This window comes from Pagrus major, chromosome 17 (assembly GCF_040436345.1).
Source record: "Pagrus major chromosome 17, Pma_NU_1.0".
Classification (NCBI taxonomy): Eukaryota; Metazoa; Chordata; class Actinopteri; order Spariformes; family Sparidae; genus Pagrus; species Pagrus major.
The window spans coordinates 10,148,356-10,170,000 of NC_133231.1; the positions used below are offsets into that span (position 1 = coordinate 10,148,356).

A 21,645-nucleotide genomic window follows, 5' to 3' on the forward strand; every position below is an offset into this window, starting at 1 on the left:
CTGTGTGAGCTGATTTCGTGGCAAATGAGTTTTTCCCCACAGGGATTAATTAAACTGTCTGATCTAATCTTGTCTTGATCCACAGAGAATGTAAGACAATTTATATCCTTGTTAAAGAACCACGAAGTAGACAGCTCAATGAAGTGGCAATACATTTGTACTGTAGAGGCATTCAGTTTTATTCAATTTGAAGAGAGTTCAAAGTTATGACACTTTAAAAAAAACAAAAAAAAAAACACAGAAGCAATGTGGACGTATAACTGTCCAAGCTAACAAGCTGGGAACATTCCCAAATGCGCAGTGTACAAAATATCACAATGTAATATGTACAACACAAAAAGAACACAAATACACAGACAAGCACTCTCAGCTAGATGGAAACTGGTATTTACATGAAAATAAATAGAAAGAACCAATAAATAACATCAAAATGCATTGGTTGATGGGTGACATAAAGCTGGATCTGCTGATATAGAGCCGACAGCTGATTCTATATACTACAGGCAGAGCAAAGTTATTCTTCATAGTGGTATAACATACGCAGTCACTATAGAGGTTCACCAGCTCTTTTTGTATATAAATCTTTATCTTTTTAAATCCAAGTTTGTTCCCCTGATAAAGTTACATTCAAGCCAGCTCAGGACACGGTTTAATAAGCCTGAAAACATAGACACGAAAAGATATTTGATTGGATATGGGAGGAAAGTAGCGCTTCAGTTAGGCTTGGTTGAGCTTGATAAAAACTGGCTGTTAGCTGCTTCTGAATTCTCCGTCAGTACAAGGGGAACCCAGAACGCCACCGCTTCTCTGTTCGGCACACAACGTTTTCACCGGCATGTAAGACAAACGACGACATCAGAGAGGATATGATATAAAAAGACAGGTAAACATCTGCAAAGACAAAACTCCACCAGCTTGAGAACATCATCAGATCCATCATTTCTCTGGATAATATTCATACTTTTCTTCTCATTACATACAAGTAGGGATATACAAAACCTGTTACAGTTGTATACAGAAATAGAAAATGTGACCCTTGTATGACCTCCAGTAGATGATTGTCCCATCATAAACCAGTGATGGAACGATCCCATTTGAAGTCTCGAAGGGTTAGAAATCTATTTTTCTCTATTTCTATGTACCTCTTACCTCCGGAGATTGATTTATTTTCCTTCTTTAGAGTTGTGCGCTAATGGGGTGAAAGCTCAACAGTGAAACTTGAAATAAATAAAAATAACAGACAACTCCATGTTCACAAATAAGTGGATAACTGCAGAGGTGTCTATTTAGCAAAACAACTGTAAACTCAAAAGTCTCTCTCACGTAACATCAATAATAACTTGAGGACAAAAATGACATGATACTGTACATTATCATCGGTTTCATATCTGTAAAGTTGGACAAAGAAAAAAGATATTAAACTGACATGTTTGTGCATGTGTTATGATGTGTATTCCTGTCTCGATACAGCAGTGATTGCTAATAACAATGATATATAATCTTTTTCAAGCAGCTCAGCGCATTTAATGTAGCTTTCCCAGCGTGCCAAACGGGCCTGGTAAACTCTGTCTCAGGCTCAATTTTAGTTGCTGAAAGTCACTTTCTGAACCAGATCTACGGTACTTGGCACCACAATAAAGAGAGGGAATACTAAGATCTATCCCGCACCAAACGCGACTGTATTTTGGGTTATCTTTGAAGACCTTTGACACCTCTCACTAACAGAATGATTCTCTCTCAACACAAGCCTGTCTCATACTTTATCTACAACAACTCAGATCATGGCTTAAATAAACACATCACACCTTAAAGCATCCATCCAGCTAAATCTTCCTCAAATTAAGTCTCTCATGTTTTAGCACGATCACCCTAGAACCCAAGGCCCTACCTCACCTCTACCTCTCTCTCGCTCCTCTTCCTCTAATCTCTTTTAGCCCTTCCTTTCCTCTTTCTCCTGCCAGAGTTCTCCTGGGGCTTCTCCTCTTTGCTCCCGGTCAACACTGCTCCGTTGGCGGCCTTGCTGAGCCCGTTGAGGGTCCCGTTAGAGAGGGCCTTGCCTGCTTTGGAGGAGGAGGTGGAGGAGGAAGCGTCGCGCCTGGGCTGCTGGCGGCGGTAGGTCTGGTAGTAGAAGTTGCCGAAGAGGATGATGAAGGTGATGGCGTAGCAGATGAGGGAGTAGTGCATCCAGTGGGGGAAGTCGCAGTTGACGTAGAGGGACAGGGCTGTGTGGCCGATGGTGACGTGGAACTGGATCTGAGACGCAAAGAAGGAGACAAAATCGCATTTTTGCATCGTATAACTGTTTCACACTTTTTCAAAATGGCCGAGATACAGTGTAAGATGTGAGGTAAGATTAACCTTCTAAAATGTGTTAAAGGAATACTTGAAATCTGCCACACAGTGAGGCAATGTCTTACCATCTGGATGATGGTCAAGTACTTCTTCCACCACAGGTACTTCTGGATCTTGGGTCCACAGGAGGCCAGGCCATAATACAGGTACATCAAGACGTGGATTGCTGCGTTCATGTGCGCACCAAAGAATGCTGCAAAGAAAAGAAAATTACAGCAGTGATATTAGTTTTGTTATGCCAGTTGTGGTGCTAGAATACAGTTTTGTTACACACTTTTGGTTTGTATAAATCCTTAAACCCCCAAACTGTGAATACTTGACATTATTGACAACAATTTTCCAACTCCATTTAAGATATACTATGCAGGACTTTCCTAAAATAAAAAAAAAACAATGTATAGACTACAAAAACAGCCCTTCTCAATCATCACTTATGACCGGAGCGTGTGGTGGTGTCTGTATCTGCAGAGACGCTGCCATTTTCTTATCCTCTTAGGCCTTTGTTGTGTTCAGGATGTTTCTGGGCGTCAACCTCGGTCTGTCATGGATGTATAAAGAGCAACAGCTCTGCGTGTCTGTTTGATCGAGGGCAGGTCAGGGCTACAAACACACACAGCAGAGAGGCAAACAGTGGGCAGGGTGAAGTGTGCACTTCGGCTGCATTCACACAAAATCTGGAGGGTTGTGAAGCTGTGAGCGTGTGTGCTTTAGAATATAACCGCCATGAAACAATCAGAAAAGGTTTCATTTCTCTGATTCACTGCTTTGTTGCTTCCTCTATTCATTCACTCTCAAGCTTGGGCTCTAGCTGCTCTCTCTCTCTCTGTGATGGCTAGAGTTTGCCCCTCAACTGTTGAGCCAGGCGGAAGGGCAAACTTTGAATGGTGTGATTACAAACAGCAACCAACAAATCCTGCGTAGTATACCTTTAACACAAAGAGATTAACAAGAAATGATTCAGCACTGTGTTGGATTATTATTTATCTATGTCTTTGCAATATGTTTCTCTTTGATGGCATGGACGAATTATGACACATGACAAAGGCCGCCTGGGCACAGACATGGACTTGGTTTAGGACCAGGAGATAAAAAAAACATGACCCAGAAATGCCTAGATTTGACTGAGCATTTGACTCTGCATGGCTTCAGGGCCCCTTGACACCTGCGGGCTCCTGAGCCTGTGCTGGTGGATCCATTTTGTAATCCATCCATGACAGGGAAATAAACGAAAGCCCATAGCTTCCACAAAAATGGGAAAACAACCGCACAACTTATGGTACACTGTGGAAGCTTGTGGAAAGCACAGTATAGGTGATTAGCAAAGGAAATAGGGGGTAAAGATCACAACTATTTTAATTGTTTGATAACATCTTTGTAGGCACACATAGAGCTAAAAGCATAAAGTAGAGCTCTATTGTAGCATGAGGTACTCACACTGTCCTCCTGCCACCCACTTGATGCCGATCCACCAGAGCGTGAACATGGTGCAGTGGTGGTAGACGTGCAGGAAAGTAACCTGGTTGAATTTTTTCCTCAGGATGAAAAACACCGTGTCCAGGTACTCGATGCCCTTGGAGACGAAATACCACCATAGAGCTCCTGCCACCTGTCTCAGACAGAAACATGAGAATTGGTTTGAAGGGAAGAGAAGGCAAGTGCAGGTGGAGGAAGGAAACACAAAGAAAAAAGAGAAACAGACAGTTGAAGTCATTGAGGAGTTGAACCCCAGGAGTTACCTGAGGCCGACTTGACTGCGTCACATGTGTAACTACGTCATGGAGCAGAGGGAAGGAAGGTGAAACTGAACACCTTCAGTGATCCCTCTTCCAGCTCACACTTTTTCTGATAACAGAAGCACGGTCCAAATGAACAGAAGCTGATCATGTTTCTAAAACCAGTTAGACTGGAGCTTCACTGGCACCCTTACCAGGGTTTTCTTAATTATTTGTAGAGTAGTGTTACAGTAGAGCATGATACGTTGTTGTAAATTAGTAGAGGTGTCTTGTTCCTTTTGGTAACAAATTACTGCACACTTAGGCTCAACGATATGGTAAAAAGAATACAAATGAATGTGATTATATACAGATATTCCAGTGGAAATGATCATTTTTGCATTACAATTCTCATTTTCAATGAAAATGCTAGTAAAGTCATGATGGTTTAGCATTTGTTGGGGTCTTAACTGTACATTTTGTTATTATGCTCTTTTGTCATTTACTTTACCTCTATCAAAGTACAGCTTCTCAATTTGGATATAGCACTTAGCCATATTGCTCTTTCAATAATATCTCAATTAATTGTGCAGCCCTACTGCACACACATAATCATATGAAAGTAAGTTACATAATATGGCAGGCCATTGTGGTAAATGCGCCATTTCTATTAATACAACTGAGTGTGTGCATGTGTTTTTATGTGTGTGTCTACAACCTCCTGCAACACTCACCCTGACTTCATTGGGATCATCTGAGTAGTCCACAGGTTGACAAATGTAACTGTAGCTTGCCGCCCGCGCTGCCATAAACAGCTAAAAGAAAAAAAAAGAACATCTCTGTTGAATCACTGATAATAAATGGACAAAGGCAGAACCACACAGTGAGAGTGACGACAGAGGAATAGAGACCGAATGAAGGCAGAGAGCTTTTGCCATATAACGATATCCAAAATCTAAGACTCTTGTCATGATAATATGATATATAAAAGATATTGCCCAGCCCTCGTTTGAGATAAAACTCCAATAATAACCTACCTCTTTAAAGATAAAGAAGTTGAGGAAGACCATGCTGAAGTTGTAAACAATAAGTGTTTTGCGGAGCTGGAAGGGCTCTCTGTTCTTCATGTATTTGGGCCCCAGCCAGAGAAACAGCAGGTAGGAGGTGCTGATGGCCAGTGTGGGCAGGGGGTTGTCCATCAGAGGCCATTTCTCCACCCGCTTGTCTGTGGGACAGAGATGCTCGGAGCATTACATAACTATTCTTACTGTTCGCAGCACACTGACACAGTGTGGGTGCAGTGTCAGCTTATTTAAAGAAGAGTGCAGGTCAAACTGGTGCCGAGTACAGATGGTAGATTTTGTCCTGAGGTGACCTGTCTGGAGGTCAGTTTGGTGTCGACACCATTGTTTAATGGTTTACGTGATACTATCAGAATGTTGTGTGTGTGTGTGTCTGTGTGTGTGTGTGTGTGTGTGTGAATGTATTTTCTTCTGTGAGATGAAATAAACTGTATTCATCCCAACAACATTTTTCATTTCATTGATTTAGCAGATGAATCAAAACTGATTCCACTTCAGATACAACAAGCCTGTTTCTGACTGAGTCTTTAAAGGAAGAACATAGCTGAAGATGTACAAATAGTGTATATACACACAAGAATGTGTATTAAAGGATGAGTTCACCCAAAAAATGAAAATTCCATGCAGCTCGTCTGGTGTAATCCAAGTCTCAGGAAGGCTCGAGATCCCAAATTAAAAAAGATGTGAATAGCACCCTCAACGCGCAGTCAAGCTCATGCAGACGTGCGGTAACACTTTTAGCTTAGCAGCTAGAGAGAAGATTTCATCTTAAAAAAGGGTGACAATAACATTTTTAATTAATTTGGAATTTCTGGGCTTCAGGACACTTGGATTACACCACACAAGATGTATTTAAGATGCATTTTATAATTTATTTCAGGTACTTTCATACATTTTAAAAGAATCTACTTCAATTCTTTAGGAGAATGCTGCAACACTGTTTTACTGTGAAACACCAGGAACGTTTTGTGTACTAATATGAAACTTCACCCGACTTTCCATCAGCATGGGGGTGAGTAGAAAATGATTACATTTAAATTTTGGGGTGAACTTATCCTTTAAGTCACTTTTAAATCACCATTCTCTCTCAAATCTCTTACACTGACTCTCAGACAATACAAAAATACAAGAGTATTACCTGCAATAGTTAAGGTCCATTTGTAGAACTCTATGGTGTCATTAATTAAATGTGTGACAATCTCCATGGCTGTGGCCGATGACCTTAAATTAAAGAGACAGGTGTGAGAAAGGAGGCCTCTGAACTGGCATCTTTTATTAAACACAGCTGGATCCACTGAGTAAGAGATGGTGTCAGCATCCGGGAGATCAGTAATCAACATCATCACCCCGACCAGGCTTATTTTTTTAAACTGGAACATCATAATAATTCCATTTTTAAAATGATTAATCTAAAAGAAACGGACCCAGGCCAACAGACGGCCAGTTGTAGGCCTATAGGGGTCTGTGGCCCCCATGAGGCCACGATAGACGAGCTATAGGCTTCATTGCGCACAAAGGCTGGGAGCACCGGCCGGCAGAGCGCATGTGTCAGCAGATTTTTTTGGCTTGAGCACGACCACCAGCCAACCTGGTGGCCCTTATAATGAGGAGGGGGGTTGCCTCGTGCCCCAATTTCACGTTGAAATGGGTCACCTCCTATGTAGTGGCAGACTGACGCATAGGCTGGTAAGCAGTGGAGTGCACAGTCAGACACAGTGTGATTTAATGATCCCATAAGGATGACGCCCCTCTCTCCCCCTCTCTCCCTCTCTCTCTCTCTCTCACACACACACTTTCTCTCTCTCTCTCCCCGCTCTCTCGCTTTCTCCCCCCAACCCCACCCCCCACCCCCAGCCTGGAGCGGATCAGGCGCTGCTGCAGCATCTGGTCCTGCACGCGTTCTCCTCATACAAACTGCTCTGATAAAAAATAATTAAAAAAACCTGCCTCACTGTCTGAATAAACATTTAACCACATGTTATTTTATAAAAGGCCTGGCCTCATGTTTATACAGCAGCATCGTTCACCATTTGAATGGCGGATTTGCATTCTGCGGCATGCAGTCCGGCCTAACGAGGCGCTCCTGTTATCAATATGATTTCTCTCAGCTGTTTTCGTCTCAGATCTAAACACGACCACTCTTCATAAGAGATATAACATCAACCACATGAGTGCGCACAACACACAGCAGCCCATCATATCGACATATTGGTCTCGCCTTCTCCTCCGTGCGAGTGAGGATGCTTATTACCTTACCGTGTCGGCGCTTTAAAGATCCGTCTATAATGACTTTCAATGCAAGGTCATGCAGTGTGCGTTATTCCGGCTCGTAATCGACTGAGCTTGATGTCTGTGAGTTGATGAATTGTTCCGTACACAGTGTGAAATAAACGGGCCGCCGGACGAGCGGCGATGGCATGAATTTGTCGTTAAGGGACCACACTGGCCTCCACTGCGCGTCTGCTCCACTGAATTCCTCCTCTGAGCCCCACAGCAGCAGCGGCAAGGCAGAGGCAGTACACCTCACACTTCCGCTCACAGTTTCAAAATAAAACAGCATCAACGCATGTTCCTGCAGCTCAGCAGAAAGTGAGAAAACAAAAGTAGGCTACCTGATGTCTCAATATCAAAACATTATTATATAATATTGCAATTATTTTGACAGCTATTGCACGATTTAAGTGGGAATTGTATTTTTTTTAAAATGTTTTAACTTTTATAATTCAAATGACGATGATGCGATTTGTATGTCTGTGTGAGTGAGACAATTTACCTTTATCAAAAACTGCCAGTCTTGCAAATTGGATATTGACCATGGCCATGTTGATATTTTGTTGATATTTTCATTTATAATTAATTGCACAGCCCGACATTATATTATAATGTATATCAGTAATAATTCAGCCAGACGTTTCATCTGTTAAATCCTTAGGTCTAAATTTTAATGTAAATTCAACGTAACAATTGATACGTTTATCTTTTAAGTATTTAACTGCTGAGTGTGGGAGCTCATGTTGTAGCTACTGATTCATCATCGTCAAGTCTCCTGACAAAATCTTTTTATTTGAAAACAGTCTCACCGAGTTTCCGGCTTGCTTCTCTCTGTCTGTCTCGAGCTTGACGCAGCTCCGCTCCTTCGGTGACACTTGACTGCTGGGATGATGGAAAGATGCTACGCGCATGCGCACAGATGGAGGCGGATGCAGCAGCAGCAGCAGCTACTTCAGCTTCGTCAAGTCTGACACACACAACCAGAGTACTGCAGGCACAGCAGGGCTGTGGCTTTCAAAATAAGACTGTAACACTGCTCGCCTAATTGTACTGCACTATGGTGAACATAACACATTATAAGTGAGTCAGTATCGATCTAAAATAGATAAAGAACCTGGTCTATTGCATTATGGTGCTTGATAGTCTTATTATAAAAGTGTCTAATGGATATAAGTAAGGAATATTATTGAATAACATAGCCATATTAATAAAATATCGAGGACTTTATTAGTATTTTAATAGAAGAGTGTGTAGTATTAAAGTTATTTTGATCCCCAGTGGTTCAAACGTTTAACCTAAACTTTACACTGAAAAAGCCCCTTCTTAAATCTTTTGTGAGTGCCTCTTGCTGATGATATATATATATGCTATATATCCCGTCATACTTTTTAAAAGGCTGAGGATGATGTCGGTGAAGGGAAGTCGCAACCACAGGTCACTAAAATTGTTTTATTTTGAAATTCCTGACCGGATCTCTGTATCTCACTCCGTCCGGCTCGACACCTGGTGGTTCCGCTGGTGCACCGGCTTCTCTCTTGTCCTTAGCTGCGCCAATTTATTTGTTGATATCTGTAAATTACATGTTTTCTGCCTGTTCCTGTGACGTCAGCAGCGCATGTTGACTCTCCGCAGGCTTTCTTTGCGAAGAAAAGCGGAGATGCGCTCTGTGGACTCGCTTCATCGATGGTCGTGAGCTTCCATCAAAGGCCCATTTCTGTGATTACTGGAGCTAGTTGCTCATATGAAAATGGTCCGGTGAAATACATTGTCGGGTACCGGAGGTTTTACAGAGATTAGGGTCAGGACTGTCTCTTGAAAGATGAAGATTTGGAGCACGGAACATGTTTTCAGGTTGGTCACACTGGGGTTTATTTTTCAGAGTGTCCATGAAGGAGAGTGAGCTGGTCTGTCATTGCAGGACTAGGCTGGTGGGACCTTCAACTTCATTAACTGAGTTTGAATGCATCTACATTTATTTCAGCTCTGAAGCTCATGATTATATGATTGTGGTCAGTACATTACACCTGCTCTGATGGTGAGTCACTTTATGAGCATTAACATTAGGAGTCAGCCACAACCACAGCCTTCACAGTCACAATCCTGTCCAGAGAACCACATGTGAAGTGTCTTAATAAGGACATCATAAAACATTCCTGTATACTCTGCCAAGTTATCAAAAGATGACCAATAGTGAAATATGTTTCTTCCCCTTCATGTTCTTTTGTACTGTTGTGTGTGCAGTTACCCCTGGGAGACGGTGATCAAGGCTGCTATGAGGAAGTACCCAAACCCCATGAACCCAAACGTGGTCGGGGTGGACGTGCTGGAACGCAATCTGGATGAGGAGGGACGCCTGCACAGCCACAGACTCCTCAGCACAGAATGGGGCCTCCCGAGCATTGTGCGAGCGGTCAGTCATCAACACACAGACACACACACACACACTAAAATGTGTAGAAATAAATGGGCATAAGTTGCTCTGTCCATTGGTAAAGGTCCCACATTATGCTCATTATCCACTTCATACTTTCATACTGTCCGTTGCTGCAGCACCTCTATTCACCCTCTGAATGCTCAGTTTTGGTGCCTCTCTCTTTAAGAGAGAGAACCCAGTCTCTCTCTCACAGGCCTGAGAAGGCACTGACACTTTTGATACTTTCAAAGTATTTATATTGGACCTAGACCTGCTTTATAATCAAGTAAGACAGGCTCCTGCTCATTCTACTGTACTGACTGTGTATTATGTGGTTTAACAGATACTGGGAACCAGCCAGACGCAGACGTATGTGAAGGAACATTCCATAGTCGACCCAGACGAGAAAAAGATGGAGTTGTGCTCAACAAATGTAAGTTATACTGAGTCTGTCTATTCACAGGTATTACTGCTCTTCATTGTAATAGCAACCGCTGTTTCTAAATCAATAATGTGCGCTGTGTTTGGATCATAAGATATCAATGCTTCACATAAATGAGAAAATGTATTTTTTATTTTCAGATTACTCTCACCAACCTGATTTCAGTAGACGAGAGGCTTCTTTACAGACCGCACCCAGACAACCCTGAGGTGTAAGTGCATCGTGCGGTTCATTCATCTTTGCATTTCACCTCTGAAAACGTTCCTGGGTATGGAGTGTGAGTGTAACAGTGCGCAGAGAGATAGGAATGAGTTAGACCCTGTGTTCTTACAGATACACAGTGTTGTACTGTTTGTCCACGTCTTACAGTAATCATACTGTCTCCCTCACCTGCTCCTCAGTACCGTCCTCACCCAGGAGGCCATCATCACAGTCAAGGGAGTGAGTCTAAGTAGTTACCTGGAGGGGATGATGGCGAGGAGAATGTCAGCTAACGCCAGGAAGGTAACGGCACACATATTTATGTTGTCTGAACTTGAGTAATAAAAATATTGCTGGAGATTTCTTTGCATGTCTTCTTACTGGGACTTTACTGTCAAACATTCCTATTTCCATTGGTGGTCACCTTCTTCTGTTTCTCTGTGTGAATCTGTAGGGTTGGGATGCTATTGAGTGGATTATTCAGAACTCTGAAAGAGAGAACGTACCTCTCTGTGACATTTACTAACTCTGGTAACTCTTCTCTTTGCTCTCCTTTGCAACTGTGTCCTTCAGTGTTACCAGATTATTTATAAGAATGGAACTCTTCACAAAAGTTTTGATACAATTCGTGTATTCATGTGCCACATAATGCTCAGTGCTCTTCTGTTTTGCAGCTCTACAGTGACGACTACTTGCCCTGGCTACACCTCATAAACCACCGGGGATTCTCAGCATCTCGAGATCCTCTGCAGTTGGTACTTACACCGTCTGGGAGGTTTTGTCGGGTTGTCACCCCACACCGCCTCTCTCACCTCTGGAGTAAATGCACTGGAAGTTCAGACGGACAGTGAAACGCTGCCAAAGCTGAACGATCATCAAAGAGTGTTAAAAGCTGGATTTAAGGGTTGTGGGTCCACGTCTGGTAGATGTGGCTCAATGTTAAGTCAGTACTCGATAACCCATTAACAACCATTCTAATGAAGGCGAGCGAGGAGAACAGGACAGTTTCCCTCTGCTGTCAAGGGGGTTGCATCAATATCGTGAACCAACCAGACTACACTGGTTTGAATATTACTCTTCCACATTTCCCTTGCTCTCATGTCATATCTTAGCAGAGGAGCTGCAGGCGAGGAATGCACGAGGTTTACGCACACAGTTTCTAAAAAAAACGACGTATGGTACAATGACAATATGCAACAAACTTTGTTACTTTTATTTGAACTGTCTCCTGTTATGTCAAACACTGGCGACTCTTATAGCAAGAGTTCATGTCAACAAGTTGTTACTGGTGCTTATTATTCGTCAAGACGCACAAACTGTAGATGGGGTGGGGGGGGGGGTCAAGACAAGAGCTACAACATCACTAATGCAGCTTTAGATAGAAATTAGAAGAAATTATATTGTTTATCTCTGAAAACAAAGATGGGAATGTACCATTGACATTGCCTTCTTCTTCTGCTGTCACAGCAACTAAACACTGGCACCATTTAGATGTAAAATTAATGTGCAGTATTGTCTTTAACCTGCTGATTTGTAATTGGCTTAAAGAGGAAGATTAGGGTGACATGTTAAGTGAATAAAATGGGTGGATTCACCCATTTATATGGACTTAAATTGGTGCCTGTGTGTTATAGCTTTGACAGCAGTAAAACACATCCATGCCTTTGACAGTCTGACACTTCATGCTTCCCAAACGTTGAACTGCTCCATGAAAGCTACCTACACACCCTGAGCAGCAGGGCAGTACTGTATGTGCAATGCTTCAGTGGGAGTTGCACACAATTACAATTACGACTTATGTGCTAAGTCATATTTCTTGGTAATATTTGAATAATATTCGTAAAAAAATATTATTTATTATCAATCATGGTGTCCATTATTAGCATTGTTTATATTGTCTGAGTGTCATGAAAAAATAAGTTGCATTTGCTTTAATAATTTTAACTTCAACTACTGAAACAATTAAAACAATTGTTGGAGAAAACAATGTTTTGAAACTTGTGGTCACTGGTTTTGTTGTCGATCGAGTTCATTGCTTGACAGGATTATTATACTGCTGACAAAATAATGCCCTGGAATTATTTTTGGTTCAGTGCCACTGGAGCGATCCAATTGTATTTCAAGCAGGGTTCCTACACCTTTACCATAGTCAAATTCAAGCACTTTCAAGCATTTTCAAGGTGCATGTTCAAGGTTTTCCAGCAAAATATATCTGTGGTAAATGACATTTATATACATATACCGTATATACTCCATTAAATCATGTCATTGTGCTATAAACAACCACAATTTCACTGTACCATTCTACAGAAACATGACAAATTACACAAAAAAGTGTCAAAAATGTGCCATGTCTCTGTTAGTAGACTTGGCCCGCTACAGAATCTAGTTGAGCCCATATAAAGTGTTGTAAGAGTAATGATGTCTAAAAATATTACTTACGAAAAGTGAAAGTCGCCAGTATGATCAGTACTTGACTACAGATATAGAAGTATCTGATATCAACTGTACATTATTAGAATCAGCGTTTTTATCTGATTGCAGATCAAATAAATGTATTTCAAAATGTGCAACTGACTGATGAAGCATGCAATCTTATCTCCTAACTAGTTATCAAATAAATACTTAGCAAAAGTACAGTATATGACTCCAATGTGTAGTGGAATGGAAGCAAAAGTAGCAGAAAAGGGTTGTACTTAGTTACATTCCATCACTGTATAAAGCAACTAATTATGAAATAAAATCATAGCACTTTCCTGTACCACTGTACAAGTTGGGTGAGGTTTTATCCAATACCCATATCAATTCCTTTTTTAACTACCACCTTGCAGTTCATCATTTTGTCCAATAGAGGGCACAAGCTTGCTGTTAGCAACAGGCAAACCTACAGAGCAGCTCCTTCACCTTCAACAGGAAACCAGAGTACAACATTTAACAATTATCCCACATCATTTCAGCCTGTGCCCAGAGAAGTAAAAGGCAGACAAGTTATTCTCTTTCATTTATTCCACAGAACATAAACAGAACGCATCGCATAGCATGTACATCAATCCTCACTGTCTGAGCAGTGACAACAGAAAGTCGGGGTCAAATTGCACCTTCATACCAATATTTGCATTCCTTCAAACCCAATAGAGCAAGCTGAGCCACTTGCTAGGATCTTAATAAATAAATAAGTAAACTCAATTAGATGTGTGTTTAAAAAAATCATGCAGGAGGCTACAGAAAAGTAACATCTCAACTTTGGTATCAGAGCTTCAAATCTTTTGCTGATAATGCTAAAAAAAAACAAACAAAACAAAAAAACAAAAAAAAAACAGCATCGGGATCTGAAAAGATCGCAAACAAGGATTAAGCTGTACCGGTTTCAAGTTTTATGATAAAAGGCACACACCATTGTTATATTATTGACTTTGATATCTTTGGTAATACTGCACTCAGGTGCTATAGCTATAGCAGCCACAGCAGGAACATGAACACACAATTCATTAAAAAAGTCATATCAAATCTTTATAAAAGTGAAAAACAATGAAGAAAAATAGAAAACATACTGTGGTGTGACAACATAATGAACAATTACTGACCCCGTTGCTTACATTCATTATCCCTTAGGTACCGCAGCAACTCAAGATTTACTCCTCTCAGTGCCAAACACAATATTACTGCAACTTTGCATCCCCCCCCCCATGTGAGCAGGCCTTCTAATATATTAAACAAATCGCAATTTCAAACGTCAAACAAACAAGTTTGAATAATCTTCCTATTTCCTGTGTTGGAAAAAAAACACAACGAAAAAATTAAATAAAACCAGATTCTTCATATCAGGAAACACAAGTGTGCACATCAAAGGTCAGGTTTACTTTGAAGGTGTCATTTCACACAACACATTAAACTAAGACTAAACTCTGACAAGTGTTCCCTTAATCCACCTACAGGCCGACTGCTCCGACATCTCTCCTCCTCTCGCTCACATTCACTCACTTTCAACAGTCCTCTTTCAAAAGAAACATGATTGCATAATTGTCCCGCTGCCTGAGCCCCCTCCAGTCTTACCTCAACTAAAATACACATCCAGGAATTGATAGTGCCGTTAAACAAAAAACAATATGGTACACATCTATGTACAGTATGTACAGTCAGTTCATCTGGATTTGTTTTGGTATCAGAAGTTGAAAAGGTTGATAAAGTCTTGAGGGGAGAGGGACATGGTGCAACTTTCTGGGTTGTTGGCTGTGCAGGGATGGTTTGTGTCCTGTGAAAAAGAAAAGAAAGACACATACAACAATCAATATTACATTTTGCTTCCGTTTCATCTTCAAAGTGCAGCTTTACGAGCAGGTCTCACGTCCACTTTGATCAAGTGCAGAGTGAAAAGCGAGAAAAACACACTACCTTCCAGAAGAGGATGTGGCAGTGTGTGCAGAAGTGCAGGGTGTCACTGTACTCCTCTCTGTGAGGGTAGCAGCGGCTCAGCTTGAAGTACATCTTCTTCCACTCCAGGTGACCTTTATCTGACACCATCAGGCGCTTTCGGATCTGAAGGAGAAGAAGAGGAACACAGACTTTAAGACACAATCCGTGGAGAGAAAAATACTTTGAAATATCTACTTTAATCTTAGCTCTCATGAGAATGTCTTTCACACCTCAGTTCACTACCTCACACAGAGATGGAGGTTTTACTAGCATTAGTGGAGAGTATTTTCTCCCAAACAGAAACTCAGTGTAAACCTATTGGGAAGCTTACTGTAACCTACTTTAACATAAAGCCTGAGACCTCCTCACTTGTCATCAAGTGCATGCTTTGGAGCACGCGGCTGTTAGGTTACCACTCTCCGGCCTCCGTTTTCCAGCAGCAACTTGTTTATCAGAGATGCTTGACCTCTTTATGGAGTGCTTTTAACGACATGTTTGTCAAGAAGACTGCTCGGTTATCTCATTTTAACTGAGTATGTAACCTGGAGGTCATGTGGAGCAGTGATACAGTTTACAATGAGGAAAACAACTAGAGCATATTAAAAGGGATCATCCGCTGATTTCTACGTGCCTGTCTGTCTGTGAAGTGGTACTGGCAGAGTTTCTTCCACAGCAGCCTGTCCTCTGTGAGGGCCCCCAGGTCAGGGCACACCTGGCCCAAGCTCACCAGGTCCCTGCCGTCTGACAGACGCTGCATGATGTTCAGCTGCAGAATGACAGGCAGCTCGGTCAGGGTCATGCCTGTAGATGTGGGCTGAAGGGAACAGGAAGCAGAAAAAGTTGTAAATATAACAGGAACTTGCAATTCTTGCAAGTCCTCAAATTCTCGTTCGATCCTTACCCTGTTGATCTGGATGTTGTCCAGCTGCTGCTGCCACTGCATGATGTTCTCCATGCGATGCACCCAGATGTTGATGTTCCCCACCAGGACCGACTTGCCCATGTCTTGAACGAGACCACACAGCGAGATGTAGAGCGTCTGCAGCAGCTCCTTGATGGGACGGACGTTCTGCTGGTCATCGAGAACTGAGGAGGGGATCAGGAGAGATTCACCGAACTCAATTTATTGCTGTGATAATAACCTAGAAAGTGTCGTTTAAAAGCCTGGGTGTCACAGAGAAATTAGTATCCACCGGGCAAACGGCCAAACGCTGATTTATCGTGAGTCATCGAAAAAACACATTATTAAACCAAATGTTTTGGAGTGGCTGTGCTCTTCTCCTTTGACGCTCATAATATTTTGCCAACAGGTTTCATAACTCCACCTAAACAACCTGAATCTCTGTTTAGCAGAGGGAACATTGAGTTTACACTGTGGCTTGCAGAGGAGTCTGGTGACTGTCAGTGTTTTTCACTGTGCCATTAAAGCACTAAATTTACTCCCCGGCCTCCTTCAGATGTGGTCAGGGCTCATTTCCTCACCTATTGGTGCAAACAACCGCGCAGGAAGGCTTAATCATCACTCTACTTTAATTATGTGCATTTATGTCTTTGAGGAAGATGAGGAGTCTACTCCTTCTTTCTAACAATAAAGAAAATGAAATAGACTGAATGAGTCTGCATAGAAGAGGTACATGCGTGTATGTCTGAGACCACAGCAGAAAGATAAGAACCCCTGGAGGCATAAAAGAGAGAAACTGAGAGACACACTAGTTGAGTGTCTCTTAGAGAGCGACGGGGCTCACCTTTCTGTACCACTCTCTCCAGAATATTCATGTAGTTCTTCTGCGCCACACCGCTGAGCGAGGGGAGCTGGGACTTGGCGATAAGCTCGAGGAGCTAGAGCAGAGAAAAGAGACAGAAAGAGAGAAACACAACATAAATTTCAACCCGTCAGCCGCAGAGACTCTCTGTTCCGTCGCCTCATTACTTAATGTTTGCTATGCTGCATTCTTACAAAGGCACTTGCAAGCATAACAATAAATGCTGCCTAGAACAAAATCTGGACACATTCCACTCGGTCATTACTCTCAACTGATGCTGGACTCAACCTCCATATAACAGCATTCTTGGCTTTCGGTCTCTTCAGGGGGAAGAAGCTACTGGAAAGGTGCTGGACAGCAGCCCGGGCTGTCGACAACATCAGCCTCCACAAACAAGCTTTTAATCATTTGACTCCTGATCCTCCTGTCATGTGAATTAGCCGAATCATTTGACAGAGAGTGCGTGCACTTGTGTGTTCATGCCTGCTTGTGTATGTCTGCGAGGGTTGTTGCTGTTGGCTGGCGGACAAACAGCGGCTTCCAGGGTGGCATGTCTGGCATCTAACAGATGCCGTGACATCATGGAGAAACTCGAGTTCTCCCCCTTGCTCCATTCTGACCGGAGCATGTGACCTGGTTATCAGATTATTATATTATGGGGGTAGATTCTGGTGAACTGGAGGGGATACTGAGGGCAATTGAAAAATGCAAGTTCATTACTAAAGATAGCACCGATTGTAAGTAAGCATTCAGACAAATCCTAAATCTGGGAGTCTTAATAACACCCAGCTTTAGACTAAATTACTTCCCTCCTACATCCTCATCCTCTCTCTCAGTTTTGACCAATTTTAAGCTTCTTCGCTCCCTCCTGGCTCCCTTTTTTCATTCTTTCCACCTCCATTCCTAAAACCTAATCCCATGCCCCTCTTCTTTTAGCAGCTCATCAAGCGTTCCTCTCTTTGTAGAGCAGCCGGGCAGAACAATGTGCGTTTCCGTATCTACTTTTAGCCCCCGCTGTTCGCTAAACTGCACTTCATACCTTGGCGTGCGGCTCTCACTTTTCCACAGACACAGAAACAGTATCAAAAGTGCTGTATCTTCTTGTTTTGATAAAACGGCGCTGCTGAAATGTGTTCATTTTAAGGTTTCTGTCTCCTTGAAGTAACCTCCATGAGAAAAGAGAGGCCGCTCGCTGTCTCTTTGTGGACGAACCTGATCTGTGTAACTGAGAGGGAGTTAAATGAACCCGCAAATGCCATCAGACACAACCAGTGAAGAGCAGTGACCTAGGACACCGTGTCCAGATGAGACGCTAGTGTTACACAGCCGTATTGTTCTTTGGGCTTACCACACTACACTGCACTTGTTAGCTGGGGCCTGCACTAAAAGGTCAATCCAAAACTTCAACAGAGACAGACACATATGGCCAACTCTCTGTAGAAAGTTAAGTTTGAAAGAGATTCGAGATAAACTTCAATTACTTGTGGAATAACAGAATATTTTGTATTCTGATGTCTCAGGGATATTATAATGCAGATACGCTATACTTTAGATAAAAACAACAAAAACAGCCATAAAACATGATCCTCGGCTGAAACAGGGAATAGCTTTGTCTCCCCCTAATCAATCTTGAATTGGTACATTCCATCGCATTTATCAGGACGGCTGTTAAACAGGAAAGATTCAGAGAAATCCAAGTGAAAATAGTGGCATAGGATGAGACAGAAATGAGAGCAGGAGACACACAAAGGGCGGCCTGAGTCTGGCAGAGACAAGCGTGTGTACGTGTGCTTGTGTTTGGGGGTCTGAATCACCTGACAACCACCGGGTCTGGTTTCATAAACCCCTGTCGGGTGGTCGCACCTCACCGCACAGCTGTCACCCCCCCAGCCTCCCTCCCTCCCACCAGCGCAAGGAGAACACGACCACATGCAGCCCTCGGCTCACATGGGAGCACATGTGGGAGAGCTGGTGTTTGGTTCAGTCCGGTGACACTTTAATGGAGAGGACAAGCTCCAGATATCTATGGATATCTTCTATTGATAAAGTTATAATATATGTTGGCGATGTCACACGATCCCCCCCCTTCACAGAGCCATTTGGCATCCCTAGTGAAAATACTGTGATAGTTATTTGATGTTTTTCAAGGTCCAACATTTTCAGGTGCGTCAGTTTTACACTTCTTATATAAAATGTTTGACGTGAACAAATATGAATTAATTTTAAATGCAGCTGAATTTAGGGATGCCAAATGGCTCTAGAAATCCAATTACACCAACATGTCATGCTATGACACACTCCTACCCTTACACACACACACACACACACACACACACACACACACAGACACACTCTCCATGGGTTGGTATCATTGCCATTGAGAGACCCCGGTCTGCAGAGCATTGATAAGAGCCTGGCAAAAGCCTACACACCCTCTTAACCTTAACCCCTTCTCTGCCAAAAACAAAACATCTCCTATTAACAAAAAAGGGACAGAGGAAACTGGAAGAAAATAAAGAGATGAAGACTCACTCGGACGACGTAATTAAATCTCCTCGTGTCCTTGATGGCGCTGCAGAAATCTAAGCGGTTGAAGGCCTCTCCCAGTGTACAATATCCGTGGCGCTGGGGGAATTTAATTATCAGGGTATTAGATTGCGATCCTCGGCAGGAATATAGAGTTTTCTCAGCATGTTTACATTAGCAATGATGATATGAAAAGTTGATGTGAAACTAAATGAGTTGGTTTGTTACCTCCTTGGTGCTTCCTTTATGAACATAAATCCACTTTTCCCTGTGGAAATCTGGGAGAAAGCAGAATGTTTATGTTAGTGGCCTGCCCTCATTAAGCAGCTCATAAGCACTGTGACAAATGCACACGCACACATCACAAATGAGATACAATTTTCAGCACAGTTATTGAAATAGAGTTTATAAAATGATGGAAAATTAATCATAAACAATATTATTAGGGAAGAGTTCCCCTCACGAACATTACATAACATCCTCAAGAGCCCCTCTGGTTCATATTTTTTGTCCTGAACCGAAGGTTGGTGTATTATTACGTGATTTATAACCCCACACATAAAAATAACAAAATGTTATCCTTTGCATATTTATACAATAAGCCAGCCTGTGTGGTTCTTTCATTGTGACTCACAGGGGACCTTGGTGTTGTTGTTCATTAGGTCTTTTTTCCTCTTCTTGGCAGCCATGTCGTAGCTGAGAGAGAGCAGCAGGTTCTCCTTGTTGAAACACTCCTCCTCCTCGGCTTTGCAGAAGCTGGAAAAACACAAGCACCCATATTTCAATAAAGGCAACATTCACCATTTTATCTCAGCACACGGTCCAGGCCTTAAATGCAGCACTCTTTTCAGCGTTGTCTTCTGTACAGAGACCACAATCCAGCATCAAAACAAAAGGGTTCAAACTCATTTCTAACTTCCGCTGTTGTGCATGTGCTTTATCTGTAACCTCAGGCCAAGGTAAAGGCTTTAGAAGTCAGTGTGATCATTCTGGAAAGTGGACAGCCTCAACAGACGTTTGTTAATCCACTCACTTGTTGTGAGGTTATTAATAGCTTAGTGATTAGCCTGGAAAAGGAACATGGGCCCAGCAAAACAAAGACAGTCAGGTTAATGAAATGGAAACAACATGAAGGTGCAGGCCTACTGTCTGCCTGTCTGTCTTTCTTTCTGTCTGTCTTTCTGTCTGTCACCCTGCCTTTGTTCATAATGCTGTTTTGGACTTCCTCAAAATACCTCCTCCCCCTCTTCCTCCCTCCATCCTTCTCTAACTACATACAAAACAAAGTGATGGCGCACTTTAAGACTTGCGCAACTCCAACACTGTTGTGATGGGGACAGCGACATTTCTCAGCACTTGTTTTGCACACCAACCTCTCCACGGAGACATTGTTGTTTTTTTCGTCTGCCGTTGTCTTTTTCCATCCCTCCTCGGTTTTAACCCAACTCTGACCCGGTGACCTCCAGTCCTGTCCGAGGAAAGGCATCCCGCTTCGATGGCGACGAGTTGAATACACGTAAAAATAAAAAAAAAAGTTTGAAACAGTCCCTGTTTGAGATGTTAAGAGGTATCCCTTCTTGAAAGCGTTTTGTTCTGGTCTACTGTTGACATTGCGCAGCTCTGCTTATATCCTCAACTCAGAACCCGGAAATACATGAGCCCCGCCCACTTTGGAAACTTCCCTGCAACACGTGGCTTTGTTTATCAACTTGAGCGTTGCAAAACGTCTTGGAGAGAAGAGCAGAGGTAGCAAAAGTTTTCATGTCATGGAAACACAGGGACAGATGATATCCAGTATCTTCATTTCGATGGATTATAACACGATGCATGTTTTAGAAAAGCATTTTATAAATGTTAAACAGCTCAGGAGACAATTATGTAACTGTCTCTGCTGTGAGCAGTAGGCTTAACTTCACTCTAATAATGGACTTATTTTTAAGATAGTATATCAAAAATAATGCTGCTTTGTGTGTCAACTTCACGACACTTTCAGGGAGAAATACTGTACTTCTTCCTTTACTATATGTACTGAACAGCCATGGTACTGTACAGATTATCAGACAGTGCCCCTGGGCATTGACATGTGAAAGTCCTCCCCCACCCATATGCTTCCTGCCTAAGACCAACAAAGAGACACAAATAAACTACCAATGACAAAATTATATTTTGCCGTTTTGTTTTGTAGTTGTTTAGCATCTCTGTTCTCATTTTTCATCTCTTTGTAGTTTTTATCAAGTCTCTGTTGTTGTTTTGCATCTTTTTGCAGTCGTTTTGCCTCTCTTTTTTAATTGTTATTCTTTATTCTTAATTATTTTTGTTGTTTTGCATCTCTTTGTAGTTGTTTTGAGTGTCTTTGTAGTTGTTTTACCTCTCTTTGAAATTGTTTCAAGTCTTTTTATTGTTGTTTTGCATCTTTTTTTTTACTTTTGTTGTACTCTTTGTAGTTGTTCCAGTCTTTTGATAGTTGTTT

General features: G+C 42.1%; 3 protein-coding genes across 3 annotated transcripts; 1 reads left to right on the forward strand and 2 right to left on the reverse strand.

Annotated features, from left to right (window-relative positions):
- Positions 1-191: 191 nt before the first annotated feature.
- On the reverse strand, positions 192-6,354 carry elovl4a (ELOVL fatty acid elongase 4a). The gene is made up of 6 exons (XM_073486067.1): positions 6,285-6,354; positions 5,102-5,289; positions 4,799-4,879; positions 3,787-3,958; positions 2,418-2,545; positions 192-2,253 (listed from the first exon to the last, which is right to left on the reverse strand). The coding sequence occupies exons 1-6, from the start codon at positions 6,349-6,351 to the stop codon at positions 1,921-1,923; spliced, it is 969 nt and encodes a 322-aa protein (XP_073342168.1). The 5' UTR covers positions 6,352-6,354; the 3' UTR covers positions 192-1,920.
- A 2,849-nt stretch (positions 6,355-9,203) lies between these two features.
- Positions 9,204-10,999, forward strand: prelid3a (PRELI domain containing 3A). The gene is made up of 6 exons (XM_073486066.1): positions 9,204-9,268; positions 9,659-9,827; positions 10,174-10,263; positions 10,413-10,483; positions 10,674-10,776; positions 10,928-10,999. The coding sequence occupies exons 1-6, from the start codon at positions 9,237-9,239 to the stop codon at positions 10,997-10,999; spliced, it is 537 nt and encodes a 178-aa protein (XP_073342167.1). The 5' UTR covers positions 9,204-9,236.
- Positions 11,000-13,461: 2,462 nt separating this feature from the next.
- fbxo32 (F-box protein 32) lies at positions 13,462-20,769 on the reverse strand. Its single transcript, XM_073485212.1, has 9 exons — positions 20,549-20,769; positions 19,810-19,931; positions 19,404-19,453; positions 19,182-19,274; positions 16,632-16,725; positions 15,788-15,972; positions 15,518-15,700; positions 14,866-15,009; positions 13,462-14,725 (listed from the first exon to the last, which is right to left on the reverse strand). Exons 1-9 carry the CDS (start codon positions 20,659-20,661, stop codon positions 14,636-14,638), a joined length of 1,074 nt encoding a protein of 357 aa, XP_073341313.1. The 5' UTR covers positions 20,662-20,769; the 3' UTR covers positions 13,462-14,635.
- Positions 20,770-21,645: the final 876 nt, after the last annotated feature.

Bases quoted from the DNA above. Each gene is read 5' to 3' on its own strand.
- elovl4a (XM_073486067.1), bottom strand. From the start codon at position 6,351: ATGGAGATTGTCACACATTTAATTAATGACACCATAGAGTTCTACAAA. The intron at 5,290-6,284 runs GTAATACTCTTG...TCTGTCCCACAG, and splicing joins ATGGACCTTAACTATTGCAG to ACAAGCGGGTGGAGAAATGG. The intron at 3,959-4,798 runs GTGAGTGTTGCA...TGTCTGAGACAG, and splicing joins ATGATCCCAATGAAGTCAGG to GTGGCAGGAGCTCTATGGTG.
- prelid3a (XM_073486066.1), top strand. From the start codon at position 9,237: ATGAAGATTTGGAGCACGGAACATGTTTTCAG. The intron at 10,264-10,412 runs GTAAGTTATACT...TTTTATTTTCAG, and splicing joins TGGAGTTGTGCTCAACAAAT to ATTACTCTCACCAACCTGAT. The intron at 10,777-10,927 runs GTAACGGCACAC...GTGAATCTGTAG, and splicing joins TGTCAGCTAACGCCAGGAAG to GGTTGGGATGCTATTGAGTG.
- fbxo32 (XM_073485212.1), bottom strand. From the start codon at position 20,661: ATGCCTTTCCTCGGACAGGACTGGAGGTCACCGGGTCAGAGTTGGGTT. The intron at 19,454-19,809 runs GTGAGTCACAAT...GCTTTCTCCCAG, and splicing joins CAACAACACCAAGGTCCCCT to ATTTCCACAGGGAAAAGTGG. The intron at 15,701-15,787 runs GTAAGGATCGAA...TGTTCCCTTCAG, and splicing joins ACAACATCCAGATCAACAGG to CCCACATCTACAGGCATGAC.